Here is a 17,792-nt window from a genome sequence, read left to right as displayed (position 1 = left end):
GTTGCATTTTTGTTCCTAGCAAAATATTGTTTCTTTCTGTTCTTTTTCGTTACCTTAACTGATAATGAGCCAAAATGCTAAAGTCTTAATCATACAAATTTCTAGAGGCTTTTCTTAAGATGGAAGCTTTGGTCTTTTGAGGTGCACCATGTTATACAGTAAACATATCAAGTCAACATTCACAAGTTGATCTGATATGCTGTAGCTTCTGCACCATGAAGCATCATCGTATGCACTTTTTAAAATTGCACTTAGACTTTTTTTTATTCGTCGACTTCATTCACCTGGATTCCACAATCAGGGATACAATTATATGTCATCTTACCACAACTCTGTGGCATTAATTAAACAAAGCTTCATCATGAGTTTGTACAAAAATGCTATCAAGCCCTCACTGGGTAAGCTCCCCTGGAATGTCAATTCATTGTAACATTTAATACAAATATCACCAGCATATTCTAGAATATTCTGGCGTTTTCAAAAGTGAGTTTATATCTACTACATCTGTAGCATACAGTACTGTGCAAAAGTCTTAGGCACATGTAATGAAATGCTGTAGAGCAAAGATGCCTTCAAAAATAATGAAATTAAATGTTTCTACATTAAAAAAAAATAAAAATACCATAAAGATCAGTAAGCAGTAACGCATGAAAAAAAGTCAATGTTTGGCGTGACGACCTTTTGCTGAGAAAAAAAATGGCAATCTCAGGTACAATTAGTGTGGTTTTATAAGGAAATGAGCTGTAGGTTTTACTGAGCATCTTACAGAACCAGCCACAGTTCTTCTGGACACTTTGAGTGTCACACTCGCTTCTTAATGTTGCAGCAAAACCCAGTAGCCTTCATTATGTTTTTGTCTGAAAAGTGGTCTGTTATGTAATATGCTGCTTTCTTTACTGACATACAAACATTTTTCTGTAACATCTAATTTTGTGCTGGAAAACTCATCTCATTATCTCTAGCCACTTTATCCTGTTCTACAGGGTCGCAGGCAAGTCTATGTGTCATCACAGGGCTGACACATAGACAACCATTCACACCTACGATCAATTTAGAGTCACCAGTTAACCTAACCTGCATGTCTTTGGGGGAAACCAGAGCAACCAGAGGAAACCCACGCAGACACAGGGAGAACATGCAAACTCCGCACAGAAAGGCCCTCGCCGGCCATGGGGCTCGAACCCGGACCTTCTTGCTGTGAGGCGACAGCACTAACCACTACACCACTGTGCCGCCCCTGCTGGAAAGCTAATGTTTGGAAGTCTAAAGTGTTTTTGTACTGGTTCCATAATGTATAAATCATAAAATAAAAGTCTATAACAAAGTTTGTACTAAAAAAAAGAATAAGGTGCCAAAAACTTTTGCACAGTACTGTATGTGTAATTACTACTGACAAGAATTACAACACTTTTCACAGTCCAGGGAACTGTGTGGAAATTCTTGTCTGTGGTAATAATCATATGCTGAAGATGTGGTGGATGGAGATGTAAAACACAAACAAACAAACAAGCAAACAAAAACACCCACTGCTTCTTTGAGCTGTTTGGCCTGCAATACTGACAAATTAAAATTTTTAGAAAAAAAGTACACACAATAATAGCATGCAGTTTAGTGCAATATGGTTCTAAATACATACTACCTCCTGTCCAACAATGCTACACTATATTGCCAAAAGTTTGTGGACACCTGACCATCACACCCCAAATCTATCCTTGAACATCCCATTTTAATGGACTTGGTCCCTGCTTTGCTGCTGCTGCTGATGTTCGTCCTTCAGGGTCGAAGATGACCATGACTTCAATTTGGTGTGTGGCCATTGTGGGCCCGGAGGTGATTTATGAGGCCAATCCAGGCTTTGAAGGTACACCCACATGTCAGGCATGCGTGGGTAGGTGCTATAGTGGTGGTGGTGATAGTCTGAGCCTTCTGCACAGCTAGTTTTTTCTGGGCCTCGGCAATGCATTTCATCTCTGTTGCACGTGCACTACTGATGAGCTTTGCTCACCATGCTGGATGATTCTGAGCAAGAGATTCCCAGGAGTTGAGATCGATTTCTAGGGTTTTGAGGGACACTTTGAGATTGTCCTTGAAGCATTTCTTCTGCCGCCCAGATGAGCACTTGCCTTGGCACAGCTCTCCATACAACAACTGTTTGGGCAGTCGACTGTCTGGCATCCTGACAACATGGCCGGTCCATCTAGCTTGGGCTTTGCCCTAGATTTTAGAACATGGTTATGGAGTATGGCTTCATCACTGAGAAAAGGCTCTGATGTTCGGTGAGGACACCTGGTGCGCAGTCGGAGTTCCAGTTCATCCCAAAGGTGTTCACTGGGGTTTAAGTCTGTGCAGGCCACCTGGTTCTTCCACACCAACCTTGGCAAACCATGTCTTTATGAAGCTTGCTTTGTGCACAGGGGCATTGTCATGTCGGAACATGTTTGAGCCCCTTACTTCCAGGGAAGGTAAATCCTTATTCTACAGTATACAAAGACATTCTAGATAATTATATGTTTCTAATTTTGCTGGCAACAGTTCGTGGAAGACTCACATATGGGTATGATGGGTGGGTATCCACATACTTTTGGCCATATAACTGTAGTTCAACCTTGAGGATTCAGCACAATCAATATCCTTGTACCTCAATCAAGAATGTCATTCACACTTTCCACATGGCTTTTCAAGTCAAAATACATTGGAATGCACATGGCATGAGGTGAGCTACTGAATGAGGAAGCCAGATTCACTGTCTTGACATTGAACATAGTCTCAGTCTTCTGACAGGCATCTCGTACTTTAAGCACGCAATATTAAAACTAATTAACCATAGTAATATTCTATCCTCAGAGTTAAGCAGTACCCAGGGTGACCTTCTCAATCCACTTTAGGAACCTGCTGACTCGAGTGTATACACCAGGATAGCTTGGATTTCCACAGCCATGACCCCAGGAAATGACCCCAGTTAGAGTCCAGCGCCCGCCTTCACCCTGGCACACTAGTGGGCCACCACTGTCCCCCTGGCAACTGTCCACACGGCGATGGTTTGACAGGCTGCCAGCACACAACATGCGGCCAGTGAAGCGGCTTCCATAACGTTTTTTGCACTTCCAGGATGGCAGCAAGGGAAGCCAGGCCTGCAGCAAAGTGCGTGAGTACTCAGCGTCTTAGAGAGAAACAGAGAGCGGAGACCGGTTACTCTCTTTATGCAGTGTATTATGTTTACAATTACATTTTAGGATTTAATAATCATCAGTTGAGTTGCAATCAGAGACACAAAATCAGTCATGAGCTCAAATACCTGTAACTCCCCAGCCGGTGATGACACATGCAGCAGGTCTTTTTGTTTTCCTGTCACTATGAACAGGAAGGCAGGCAGCATTAGTGTGTGGGTTGAAAGATACACAGTTCCCGTCTGTGCCTTTCAGCCTCACCAAGGCAATGTCGTACTCCCAGCCCTGGCTGAGGTACTTCTTGTGGATGACAATGCGCTCTGGAGAGAGAGTGCGCTCAAAGTCGTCCCTTTCCTCTGTATGGTAGTCTCCCAATCTCAAAACATATCGTGACGGATCAGAGCCAAACCTGAGGAAGTGATAAGTTGTGGTGTGGTTTTGAAAATCAGATTCCATTTTCACAACAACTTGTAAGGGGTGGGTTTCCCAAAAGCATTGTAGCACAAAGATCATCGTTAAATGATAGCGCGAGCATCACAATGAACACTCTCTCTCCTAGTTAAGACGCTCTTAGCGTTAAAAGGCTTTTGAGAAACCCACCCAAGAGTGACACTAAACTTTCCTAAGTCTGAGTTTCTCATTAAAACCTATTTACAAAATTGCATGCTAAGGAATCTTCAGTGTAATGTTGACCCTGTTTCTGCACATGACGGCATGCTTCAGTAACGAATTTCAGCAGTGACTGGCTAATTCATGTTCACGCACTCTCTTTCAGTAACTGCTTATCCTGGTCAGGATCACAATGTGTTAGGTTTTGATCTGTCTGTAGCAAAGGAGGTTGAATTGATGAAGTATGATCTAGGAATGTCGACCTCTGCTGTCTAAGAGATTCTGCCTCACGGATTGATCCGGGAGGAAAGAGTCACTGACACAGACACAGCTGCTCAGCAGAGGTGGACAGTAACAAAGTACATTTATTGAGTACTGTACTTAAGTACACGTTTTGAGTATCTGTACTTTACTTGAGTATTTTTTTTAAACTTATGACTTTAACTTCACTACATTTGAAAGGCAAATATCGTACTTTTTACTCCACTACATTTCTATCAAGGTCCTCGTTACTATGAAGCAGCTTTGAAAGTGGGTGGTTTTTTTTTCTAAAACGTGATTGTTTTTTTCACAGGTGACATTGAGACAGCTGATCAGTAATCACTAGGGTCATGTCATGTCCATAGACTGTATAAAATCAAGTTCACTGATTTCTCCGCAGCATTATTTAACACGATCAGTTGATGGCAGAATGGAAGGAGGCTGATCTTCTGGAGAATGCACGCACCCATGGCCATATCTAGAACCCATGTTTCAGTTTTCTGCAAGGATTAAAGATTTGTTTCGTTTTAAATGTTTGCTTTGTTTGGCGAAAACGAACCAAAAACTCGTCATCTAGCCTGTGGAAGCATATTGAGGTATGTAAGCGTTTTATTCCAAGAGAAAGCTTGCAGTGAAGTTGTCTGTGCTTTTAGAGCTAGCGGTAACGTTGCAATACCTATGCAGTCTGGTTAGTCACATGACTTTCTATGGATTTGCCTGCCAAGTTGCTGGAGCCTTGTCCATGGCTAAAGTTAACACATAACTAGTTAACTTGTACAGTGTTAGTTAGTATGTAAAAACAAGAGTTATGCTAACATGAATAACGTTAACTTATCTGAAGTCCTTTCAGCAATATGTTTTAGCAAAATCTTGCCAAATAAACAATGTAGAAATCTTTCTTTTCTAGAACCATTAGCTACCCAATATGATTTCGAGTTTGAAAAGAGTTTGCTAGCATGTCAGGTGGCGTTTCACTGACTAGTTAGTTTAATGTTAAACCACCATGATGGCACAACATGCGTTTATTTTGTGAATTCACATTTCTGTCTTTGGTAACGGCATTCGGTACTGTAAGCGTTGTGGCAATAATACAACGATGTGTTGACAGAAAATGTATTTTTAAAAGCAAATACTTCAGTACTTTAACTTAAGTAAAAATTTGACTGTACAATTTTCACTTGCATCGGAGTAACATTTGACCAGTGGGATCTGTACTTTGACTTAAGTAATGAAGTTGGGTACTTTGTCCACCTCTGCTGCTCAGAGATGTTTCTCAGGTTATTGTAGGACAAACATGAGTATATATTCACATTCAAGAGTGGGCTATAGCTATGTGATTGAATGATGATGATTTAAGAAGCTGAGTTGTCTGTGTTTGACAGAGTAACATAAATGGCTGATGAAGCATTACATCACTGGTTTAGACTCCTTTATGAAAGCAGAGAGACATTATGTCCCATTACGTCATCCGTCAGGATCATAATCTTATGAAAAGAATAAAGACATTGCTGATCAACATAACCTTCATTAAGCTAAGAGCAGAATGTGCGAGCGAAGATAAATCTCAAGGATTTAATGAACCAAAACAAGTAGCAATCAGAACAGCCTGTTCCAATTTCAAACGTGCCAAACATATATTTCTATCACACCTGGAACACAGGTGTGAGGCTCCCGCACCTTGGGTGGAATGCCAGTCCATTGGAGAGCACCATGCACACAGTCACACATGGGTGTGATTTACTGTATCTACCTACCAATCTTCCTACTGGAATGTTTTTAGGAGGTGAGAGGAAATCCAAGAACAGACAATAACCTGGGACCTTGAAGCTGTGAGGTGGCAACGCTACCCACTGTACCATAGCGCCGCCTATGCTCGTTTGCCACGTCAGAATGAATAAGTTGATTGGGATGCCTCTGCTGTCAATAAGTCTGCTCCTGTTGTTACTACTTTGTATTCTAGAAATACCTTTAAAATATACGGTACTTCATAGAAGAAGGAACCTATAGAGATCTTGCAGTCACGTGACCGGAAAGTACACAACCGCCATCTTGTCGGTCAAAAACACCGCTGAATACTGCTGCACTCGTGTACAGAATGGATCAATTTCAACCGACGGACTACACGGCTCATTTTTCTAATGAACAGATAACTAGATATATGTCTAAAATAAACAATCTACAGATTTGTGACCCTTATGGCTTACCGGACGGAGTTTTCACGACCGGATTTTGAACTGTCAGCGGAATACCCAGACGTGTATAATTACCTCATTAACTTTCCCTCGCTGTTCAGTGGTGAAGCACTGCGTGCTTATAAATCTGTGGACAGTTATCTTTACAGAAATTCAGGATTTGTCAGCGACTCAGATGTGGCATCTTGTAAACAAGAATCCTCATTGGATGGGTAAGTCACTTAAGTATTGAGTACAGCACTGACCAGCCGATTATAGAATAGAATAAGGTAATTCCAAATTGTCCGTGTTGTTTACATGGATCTGGCGTTGGAGAGATAGAGGCTTGGCAGTGGAGGTTTGAGTGGCTGTTTTCTGAGCTTAGTCAACAGGCCGGCTCTGCAGCCTCGCTTTTGCTTCCGCTCCCGGCACCGCCTCCTTCGCTTTGCTTCTCATAACAATCCACGGAGACCCCGCTGGTCTCGCTAACTCGTCCGGAATGTTTTTTTTTTCTCATCCGGAATGTTGTGCATGCGATGGAAATCGCTACAAACCGTCATTTTCTGCTGGAAACCAATGTCCAGTAAGTCCATACGGTTGTAGTAGATATTGAAGTCCGGTACAGACAAACAACACGCAAAAATACACACAAAAAACATAAAAACCGTGCACAGGTAGGGAGAGCTTGTAGCCGCAGCCGTTGTAGTAGAATTGTATATAGTAGGGTTTTCCAGAAGAAAAGTTAGAAGTAGAAGTAGAAGGCGGAATATGGCGTTTGACCGACAAGATGGCGTCTGTCACAATCTGGATCGGCTGTGACGTCACATGCAAGTGCTCCATTGAAGAAAAACTATCTCAAACATTTGACCTTGACATGACCTTGCCCCTGCTTGGATTAATTCCAAAATCTCAAATCTTATATGGAGTCTAATACTTCCCTATAAACCCTGCTAACATTCAGCCACTTTTTCTTGGGATATCACACTAAAGAGAATCTCGGACAGAGCTGGACGGATGGACAGATGGATGGACACACGGATGGGCCGATGACAAATCATAGCAAGCCTTGAGGTCCTGAAAATTAATGTGTAAGTAAGATGTCTGTATGACAAACAGGAAGGAAGCTATTAAAGAAAAACTATTTCAGGTGTTTGACTGGGCTCTGACCTTTATCCTGTTTGGATCAATTCCAAAAGCTATTCAGTTCATCGGATGGTTACAGTGATAATTCTGCATAACTCCTACCAACATTCAACCACTTATTCTTGAGATATCATGGTCACAATAATCTCAGAAGGATTATTGTTAACAGACAGTCAGATGGATGGATAGACAAACAACCTGAAAACATAATGCCTAAGAGATAAAAATAAAATAAAAAGTGTCCCTTAGCAAAAAGAAGTTTATTCAAGTGTACTATGAGTATACTTATTTTTTACTAAAACTGAGGAAGTATACTTGAAGTTGACTTTTTATAAACTATATTTTATATACTTAAGAATAGTATAGTGAAGTATACTTGGCTTATACTGAAAAGTATAAAAAAAAAGTCTAAGACTAAGTACATTAATACTAAGACTTACACTTATACTTTAATACTAAAACTTATACTTTAGTATACTTTTTACGTTTTTCTGCCACAAAGTACTAATACTTAGTATATCTTGCTCCAAGTGCATAATAAGGTCAAGTCATTGACTCCTGCTTAACATTTAATTTATATATTAATATAATATAATGCTGGAGTTTAAAACTTTACAGTATATAGTATGTGTGCTCAATTGCATTATCTTTATGTACCTTAAAATCATACACAAAAACAGAAAAAACTTTTGACTTGACTTTATTGATCAAGAGACCATTATGTTTACATTTTTACATGCAAATGTGCACTTTTTCCTTTCATTTTCTCCAGTAAGGAAGGACTTGATTTCATAGGCCTTTGTTTTTGAAATGTTTGAAAATATATCAAACTTGTTTTCAACATTCTGTCTTGTGATTTTGTAAATGCATCACACTCTTGTGTACATACAGTATGAGTAAACTTTAAGAAAACTTTTAAGTAAACTTTGTCATGGCTCAGCTGGCTAAGGCGCCATACCATAACTCTGTGGACCCGGGTTTGATTCCGACCTGAGGTTGTTTCCCGATCCCTCCCTGTCTCTCTTTCCTGCTCATTTCCTGTCTCTACACTGTCCTATCCAATAAAGGTGGAAAAAAAAGTAATATGCCAAGTAAACTAGTGAAATAACCAACGTTTATAATAGTATACTTAAAGTATACAATAATAAACTAAAAATAGGGACTCGAAGTATATAACTAGTACAATGGCAGTATATCGATAAGTGTACTTGTGGTATACTTTAAGCATACAAGAGGGATATACCTAGTATATAGATGAGTGTACTTGTTGTATACTTTAAAGTGTACTTTTGCAAACTTAAAATGAACTTTAACGTATACTTTTATAAACTTGAAATGTTCCAATTTAGTCCAAAAAAGTATTAAATTTGTATACTTTCTAGTACACTAAAAGTACATGGTCTGTAGGATACTTGCTATACTTATACTGAAGCATACTTAATAAAATGAACTTTAAGTATACTACTTTTTGCTAAGGGGTTGCTGATTTCATACATTACTAGGATCTAGAACTAAACCTCGGTTTCTTTAAGGATGAAAATTGTGTTGTTGAAAACGACCTGAACAGAATTAGTCGAATATGCTAAGTACGTTACTCAGAATGAATTAAGTCTTAAAATTAATACTTATACCCAGTCATTTTTAAAAACCTTTTCCTAAATTGGCCATTTAGAGATTCTTCAAGATGTACCTCAAGATATTTTGTGAATGATGCCCCAGAACATAAACATCTTTCTTTGTAGGCAGACAGAATAAAGCCATTGTGTTTTTATGCAAAACCACTGGATGTCTCCCTCTTACCTCTTAAAGCAATGAGCTGCAGTGACAATCCAGCAGGAGTTGATGAGAGTGGCTCCACATAGTGGATGGTTCCTTTTGGACTGAGACCTTAGCCACAGAGACACTTGCCACGGCCAGTCCCCTCTGCAGAACGAGCACTCAGATTGTTAATGAGCTAACTCTAAATTACAGTACCAGCTAAAGGTTTGGCCACACCTTCTAATTCAATGGTTTTCTTTATTTTGATTCATTAAAAGACACTTCATGTCTTAAAGTAAAGGCTCACTCACAACCCGCCGTATGTGCTACTACAGGCGGTCTACGGTAAAAAATTTGGCAAAACCATGCTTGAGACTTGTGCGACACTTGCGTGTGTTCAGCACCATAGAAGGTCGCAGACTGGCCATGGAGACTTTTGGTCCTGCACATGCAAATTCTATGGGTCTTGCGAAAAATCAAGAACGCATACACTACGTACAGGACCCGTACTCTTTTTGTACGCCTGAACCAAGTCAGCAGCGCGGCTAGTAAGGGCTTTGCGATGACAGTAAGATGCACGAGTGACATACGGTCATTGGATGAGTGATGTGCCTCAGAAGTACTACACAAGTACTCCACACTTGCTATTTGTGTGGCCCCCAAGACAGAAGTACATCTCACTTTCTACCCCATGTGTGGTGTGCATGCACCGGACGCGACCCGCACGCGACACGAAGGGCAAGACTCTGGGTATATATATTGGGGAGGAACCAATCATGTAACGTGTAGCATTGTAGAAGGGAAGAAGATGGCTGTCGCCATACTGCCACAATGACTGAGGGAGTTGGACTCTTATAGGCAGATGATAGAAGCTGGGGAGCAGCACGAAGCGATATTGTTCTTCATCTGAAAGACAGATGCAGAATGCTGCAGACATGCTGGTTTTATACCCATTCCTGGCTTGTGTAACATGAGTTATTGTCATGTGCTAATCACGTGCGTCACACATGCTTCACAAGTGCGTCCCGTACTCCTAGTGCAGAAAACTGGTAAAATGCAAGTCACGCGCGCCACACTCACTGAACACGCACTGATCATGTGCGTCAGACATGCGCTTTCCATGGGCTAACGGCGCAATCTTTCCCAGGCCTTGAGGAAGTCAGGCGTGCAACCTGTACTTGACAAGTACTTTGCCCCTAGCCCTCCCCCAAACTTTCCCCCAGGTTCACCGCGACCCTGCGGCACGGCTGCGAGCTCCCAAACCCTGCGACCCGTGCGTGTCCAAAATACTCACGGTGGGTTGTGAGTGTGGCATAATGATGGATGCCATTTCTCTTTATTTAATTGAGTGGTTCTTAACATAATATGGATTGCTACAGTTGTGGAATAGGACTATTTACTGTATTTTTATTAGCTATTGTTTACTGTTTGATCCCAAATGCATTAAGGAGGTAAGAAATTGCACTAATTAACTTTTGACGAGGCACAGCTGTTAATTGAAAAGCATTCCAGGTGACTACGTCATGAAGCTGGTTAAGATAATGCCAATAGTGTACAAAGCGTCATCAAGGTAAACAGTGGCTACTTTGAAGAATCTAAAATATGAAGCATGTTTTGTTTTTTAACACTTTTTTTTGTTTACCACATAATTCCATATAGCCCTGTGATGACCTGGCGACTTGTCCAGGGCGTACCCTGCCTTTTGCCCATCGTCAGCTGAGATAGGCTCCAGCTTGCCTGTGACCCTGTAGAACAGGATAAAAGCGGCTAGAGATAATGAGATGAGATGAGATAATTCCATATCTGTTCCATATGTTGTTTCGTAGTTTTGATGTCTTCAGTTTTGTTCTATAATGTAGGAAATAGTCAAAATACAGAAAAACCTATGAATGAGTAGGTGTGTCCAAACCTTTGAGTGGTACCATACACAAGTCCTAAATACCAGTGTGGGCTTTGTCTGAATAGCATCTGGAAGACTGTGAATTTGAGAAGTGGGACAGGAAGCACGTTACTCCTAAATATGGTTGTTGATCTTGGCAAAATGCAAAATATTCACTGATTATGGTAAACATCTACAGTATATTACAGCGATACCAGTTTCGTCTTCATATTGCCTCGACAGATAGCAACCCTTTCAGCAGGATATGGGGCAGCATGTTTCACTTTTATTGACTAAAATAACCACAGGAGCATGACAGCAAAAGTTTCCTTCCTTCTTCTTGGAAAAGGAAATCACGTAATATGACTTCTTCTCACTGTAAAATTATGGAAGCTGAAAGCCTAAAACTGAGTTACCTAAGTGACTTGTCTCCTCCAATGATCCTCCTCCTGCGGCGCTGTGTGTTGGGCCTTAGGCCACATGACTGGGTTGCTGTCATGCTGTCGGCTACGGGCTGGAACACGTAATCACAGATGACCCCTGCATCCTCACTGTGCCTGCAGTTATGTTTGTCTGACCCATCGGCTAAACACTCTCCCAGAGATGACTCTGTACCCACACACCTCACATTGTCCAAGTGGATTGGACCCTGACCCTCACCAAAATAGGCCATGGAACGGGCTTTAGATACTCCACTGTTTGAAGAAACAAAAGGGGGGGGGGGGGGGGGGAGAAGGTTGCGAAAAGAAGGTTTAAGCAATTAAAATATAGAAAGAATACATTCAGCCCATAATAAAGTAAGACTGGCTAATCTAGTCCTGAACATTGGTCTGAACGGCACAAAAACCAAACAGGTAAACAAAGCACACCAAGTAGCTTATCATGGATATATATTAGTTAAGCTATACAGTGTTTTCTCTTGTATTGTGAATGAGAGAGTGACTCACACAAAGCCCAGCTGTCTACACACTATAGCAGCACTGATGTCATTCCAACCATCATCACACACACTTCCCCACTCGCTGTTAATGAAGACTTCCACACGACCCTCTTTACGACTCTCTCCATCCACCAGCCTAAGTAGGGGACCTGCAAACACAGCATGTACAAACTAGAGCAGTCATTCTTCATTCCTAGAATCGGGAGTCCTGTGTGTCTATTATTACGTAATGCATATGAACAAAATCATTGATGAGCTGTTAGGTGAGGCATGGCAGAGGAGAGTTCTTGCCCTTTCAGGAATGTGAAAAAATTTACAATCTCAGACTTTATCCATCCATTATCTGTAGCCGCTTATCCTAATCCAGCCCCTGGGGGTGCATAAGCATACTCTTGGCGTTGGTCCCAAGCCCGGATAAATGGAGAGGGTTGCGTCAGGAAGGGCATCCAGCGTAAAACTGTGCCAAATCTAATCTGTGGCAGAGTTGAGGATGTTAAGGTTTGCGATGGGAGTGACAAGGTTGGACAGGATAAGGAACGAGCACATCAGAGGGAAAGCACATGTGGAGATCTTGGGAATGAAGCTAAGAGAGATGAGACTGAGATGGTATGGGCACATCCTGAGAAGAGATGCAGAGCATGTTGGAAGGAGAATGTTCAGGATGGAGTTGCCAGGCACACGAAAATGAGGAAGGCCAAAGAGGAGATACATGGATGTGGTGAGAGAGGACATGAAAATGGCAGGTGTGGTAGAGAAGGATGCGGAAGACAGGGAGCAATGGAGACGAAAGATCTGCTGTGGTGACCCCTAATCGGAAGCAGCCAAAAGAAGAAGATCTGTAGCTGCTTATCCTGTTCTACAGGGTCACAGGCAAGCTGGAGCCTATCCCAGCTGACTATGGGCAGGAGGCGGGGTACACTCTGGACAAGTTGCCAGGTTATCGCAGGGCTGACCCATAGAGACAAACAACCATTCACAACTACAATCAATTTAGAGTCACCAGTTAACCTAACCTGCATGTCTTTGAACTGTGGGGGAAACCGGAGCACCCGGAGGAAACCCACGTAGACACAGGGAGAACATGCATACTCCGCACAGAAAGGCCATCACCGGCCATGAACCCAGGGCCTTCTTGCTGTGAGGCGATAGTGCTAACCACTACACCAGCGTGCCACCTCAGACTTTATCAAAAAAAAAAAAAGATGAAATGTGATGTGCATTAGGGAGGTTGTATTAATGCATAAAATGAGAGCTTTTAATGCCTTAAAAGCTTTATAACCTTCAGTGTCTTGGGTCTTACTCTGAGAACAGAATACCAGAATATTCATATTTTTCAAAACCTAACCTTTTTAGATTTTCCAGACCTGTCTGAATCTAACGTATTGTAGAGATATCATGGAGCGCAGGTGGCCAAGTGGTTAGAGCGCTTGACCGCTAAGCGAACGGTCCCTGGTTCGAGCCTCGGCTCGACGGGGATCTGGGGCTCGCTCCCTGTCCACCCAGCAGTGAATGGGGACCTGGTGGAAACACTGGGGAAGTTAAAGGCGGCGAGGAAAGGAACTGGCCACCCTACCTCACTATGCCGATGGCCCAGGACAAGTGCGCTCTCTAACAGGCACTCTCCCAATGTACGAATCGTATATGGAACCCCCCTTTGCAGAGATATCATACCTTGGTAAACTGTTAATGTGCATACCTGTAAGCCTAGGCAGCTGGCCAATAATGTGATGGTTAATGTCCTTGTTTTATTACGTTAAGTGTTTGTTGTCCAGTTGCTTGTGCTGGTATTCAAATTCAAATTTATTTGTCACATTCACAATCAGGCGGCATGGTGGTGTAGTGGTTAGCGCTGTCGCCTCACAGCAAGAGGGTCCGGGTTCGAGCCCTGTGGCCGACGAGGGCCTTTCTGTGCAGAGTTTGCATGTTCTCCCTGTGTCCGCGTGGGTTTCCTCCGGGTGCTCCGGTTTCCCCCACAGTCCAAAGACATGCAGGTTAGGTTAACTGGTGACTCTAAATTGACCGTAGGTGTGAATGTGAGTGTGAATGGTTGTCTGTGTCTATGTGTCAGCCCTGTGATGACCTGGTGACTTGTCCAGGGTGTACCCCGCCTTTCGCCCGTAGTCAGCTGGGATAGGCTCCAGCTTGCCTGCGACCCTGTAGAACAGGATAAAACGGCTAGAGATAATGAGATGAATGAGATGAGATGTATAAATATATAAAGCTCTGCAATATACACTGCATAATATACAATATATAGAATATGTAGAAGTATATACTACACTAAAGAGAAAAATTGAAATATTTAACAATTATTCCACAAAATCAATTCATACCTGAGCTGATAGCTGACAAGGCACGTATCACTGAGTTGGCTATAAACCATGTATGATGAGATTGAGTGAAATAATTGTTTTATTATATCCACATTCGGGCGGCACGGTGGTGTAGTGGTTAGTGCTGTCGCCTCACAGCAAGAAGGTCCTGGGTTCGGCCGGCGAGGGCCTTTCTGTGCGGAGTTTGCATGTTCTCCGCGTGGGTTTCCTCCAGGTGCTCCGGTTTCCCCCACAGTCCAAAGACATGCAGGTTAGGTTAACTGGTGACTCTAAATTGACCGTAGGTGTGAATGGTTGTCTGTGTCTATGTGTCAGCCCTGTGATGACCTGGCGACTTGTCCAGGGTGTACCCCGCCTTTCGCCCGTAGTCAGCTGGGATAGGCTCCAGCTTGCCTGCGACCCTGTAGAAGGATAAAGCGGCTAGAGATAATGAGATGAGATGAGATATATATATATATATATATATATATATATATATATATATATATATATATATATTGCGGGCGGCACGGTGGTGTAGTGGTTAGCGCTGTCGCCTCACAGCAAGAAGGTCCTGGGTTCGAGCCCCGGGGCCGGCGAGGGCCTTTCTGTGTGGAGTTTGCATGTTCTCCCCGTGTTCGCGTGGGTTTCCTCCGGGTGCTCCGGTTTCCCCCACAGTCCAAAGACATGCAGGTTAGGTTAACTGGTGACTCTAAATTGACCGTAGGTGTGAATGTGAGTGTGAATGGTTGTCTGTGTCTATGTGTCAGCCCTGTGATGACCTGGCGACTTGTCCAGGGTGTACCCCGCCTTTCGCCCATAGTCAGCTGGGATAGGCTCCAGCTTGCCTGCGACCCTGTAGAAGGATAAAGCGGCTAGAGATAATGAGATGAGATGAGATATATATATTGCACTGTAATGAAGTGAAGTTGCATCAAGAGGTACAATTGCAAGAGAAATGTACTGAAAATATTGCACCCTGGTGAGATGAAATTGCATGAAGAGGTACAAGAGATAAGGGGAATGAGGGTGAAGTGGTAATGACACCCCGTTGTTGTCCATTATTGTCCTGATTAAGAGTCCGAATGGCCTGAGGGAAGAAGCTGCTCCTCCTCCTCATTCTCTCCGTGTTGGCCTTAAGGGAGAGAAAGTGCTTCCCTGACCTCAACAGAGAGAAAAGTCCATGTTTGGGATGGCTAGTAGGCGTCATACCAGCATGTTATTTTGTGTTTGTTAGTTAGTGTTCACTGTCCAGCTAAATACCTATGATTTTCATTACCCCCTGTCAGTTTCCCTCATTGAAAAAGAGCAATTGCACTGTTTTAACTATGCTTCCTGGTCAAGTTTCTTCCTCACAGACGTCACAGTATGGAGCATCCAGGACTGGAATTGAAAACAATTGCAAATGAAATTCAGCACGTGTGTCTTGTCCTATTAGTTATACTGGAGTCATTGAGCAATTCATAGCAGTTAATGAATCACCTTCATGCTTGGAATATAAGGGGTTAAGCCTAATGGCCACTGCGTTTTACTGTTTAGAGCATCCTCATACACCATACTGTGAACTGAGTGTATTCTCAATTTTTCAAGTCATACTGGGGCTTAACAGATGACAAAAATAAATACAATTTGTGTTGTAATTTGTTAAATAGACCTACACTCTTTTTGAACCCTTGAAGGGTTCTTTGATTGTGTAACTGGAAGAAACCTGAAGGTTTGAACCTACAACAGTGTTTTTCCTATCAGAAATGTTTCCATTTAGAACCTTTTTTCAAACCAAGAACCCTTACCAAGAAGAAATCCTTAAAGAACTCCTTAAGTAGCCCTGAAGGTTACCTGAGACTTGAGGAACTGCAGTAATATCATCGGTATTTCCTCCTCTCTCACAGCGTATGGCCACATCTTCACTGTGGGAGCAGTCGTGGCGTCCCCACTCTGCATGGCTGCACTCCAGCAGGGAGCTCTCTCCCCCGTCGCACCTCACCTCATCCAACAGAATTAGCCCTGTGCCGTCCCCATACGCACCATCTGGTGCTATTTCAGCCCGCCCTCTGTTGGACAAAAAAGCTCAATTTCTGCAGTTCTTATCAAGAAAAAAATCCTTTATCCTACCGTAAATCCTAGTGTTAGAAAAGTATCAAAAGGTTGAAAATGTTAGTCTGGTAAGTCTGAATGCCATGTCACGCACTGTCTGTCTTATTTCAATTATGGCAGTCTGATAAACAATTTTTTAAAAATATATTATCAGTCCTCTCACTGGAAGTCTATTAACTTGTACAGTCCACATCCATTCCAAATGTGGATCAACTAAGATTTGAAACAGCCCTATGTTCACACTAGCAGTGAAAAGGCAATAGGTGATCATTCATTTTCTATGTATGTGCATGACACAGAGTCACAATTTCACCAACAGCGACAAAGCAAAAAAGATGACGAGCAACATTTGAAGCAAGAGCTATGTAAATTAGACATGAAGGGGTAAAGTGATAAATCCGGAAGAATGGCTCAGATTATTCATTGGACCAGTCCTATAGTGTATGGTGTGACATTTCTTCAGTTCCCCACACACAACTTTAGTTCAGGGGTCTTCAATCCTATCCACAAAGGGCCAGTGTGGCTGCAGGCTTTCATTCCAACCAAGCAGGAGCTACACCTGATTTCACTTGTTTAATCATTTCACCCTCGTCTCCAATCAACAATCAAGTGAGCCTCCAATTTGGCTGTAATGAAAGCCTGCAGCTACACCGGCCCTTTGCGGATAGGATTGAAGACCCCTGCTTTAGTTCTTACCTGCAATTAATTTCTATGCACTATCATATGCAACCTCTCATTAAATGTGTATAGAGACATTATTAAGAATAAAAACTTGGAAATAGCAGAGATCATTGGTGCCTCTGGTATAACCAGAGGTGGACAGTAACAAAGTACATTTACTTGAGTATTGTACTTAAGTACACTTTTTGAGTATCTGTACTTTGAGTATTTTTTTTAAACTTCTGACTTAAACTTCACTACATTTGAAGGGCAAATATTGTACTTTTTACTCCACTACATTTCTATCAAGGTCCTCGTTCCTATGAAGCAGCTTTGAAAGTGGATGTTTTTTCTTTTCTAAAACGTGATTGTTTTTTTTCGTAGGTGACACTAAGACAGCCCATCAGTAATCACTAGGTTCACGTCACGTCCATAGACTGTATAAAATCAAGTTTAGTGGTTTCTCAACAGCATTATTTAGCACGATCAGTTGATGGCAGAATGGAAGGAGGCTGATCTTCTGGGGAATGCATGCGCTCATGGCCCATGAACCCATGTTTCAGTTTTCTGCAAGGATTAAAGATTTGTTTTGTTTTAAATGTTTGCTTTGTTTGCCGAAAATGAATCACATCACAGCCAACAAAAACTCAACGTCCAACCTGCAGAAGCATATTGAGGTATGTAAATGTTTTATTCCAAGAGAAAGCTTGTAATGAAGTTGTCTGTGCTTTTAGAGCTAGCGATAACGTTGCAATAGCTATGCAGTCTGGTTAGTCAAATGACTTTCTATGGATTTGC

At 42.2% G+C, this 17,792-nt stretch overlaps 1 protein-coding gene across 1 annotated transcript in view; it reads right to left on the bottom strand.

Annotated features, from left to right (window-relative positions):
• Positions 1 to 236: 236 nt before the first annotated feature.
• si:ch211-51a6.2 (neurotrypsin) overlaps positions 237 to 17,792 on the bottom strand; it is a 51,386-nt gene continuing 33,830 nt past the window's right edge. Inside the window, exons 9-14 of the mRNA XM_060926270.1 lie at positions 16,077 to 16,291; positions 11,936 to 12,077; positions 11,405 to 11,683; positions 9,152 to 9,274; positions 3,296 to 3,576; positions 237 to 3,160 (exon numbers count right to left, since the gene is read on the bottom strand). Coding sequence (XP_060782253.1) covers positions 2,847 to 3,160; positions 3,296 to 3,576; positions 9,152 to 9,274; positions 11,405 to 11,683; positions 11,936 to 12,077; positions 16,077 to 16,291 — 1,354 coding nt within the window. The 3' untranslated portion in view covers positions 237 to 2,846. The remainder of the gene's footprint in view (positions 3,161 to 3,295; positions 3,577 to 9,151; positions 9,275 to 11,404; positions 11,684 to 11,935; positions 12,078 to 16,076; positions 16,292 to 17,792) is intronic.

This window comes from Neoarius graeffei, chromosome 7 (assembly GCF_027579695.1).
Source record: "Neoarius graeffei isolate fNeoGra1 chromosome 7, fNeoGra1.pri, whole genome shotgun sequence".
Lineage (NCBI taxonomy): Eukaryota > Metazoa > Chordata > Actinopteri > Siluriformes > Ariidae > Neoarius > Neoarius graeffei.
The sequence above is the reverse complement of the archived record's forward strand: the minus strand, read 5'-3'. Positions and strand labels throughout refer to the sequence as shown.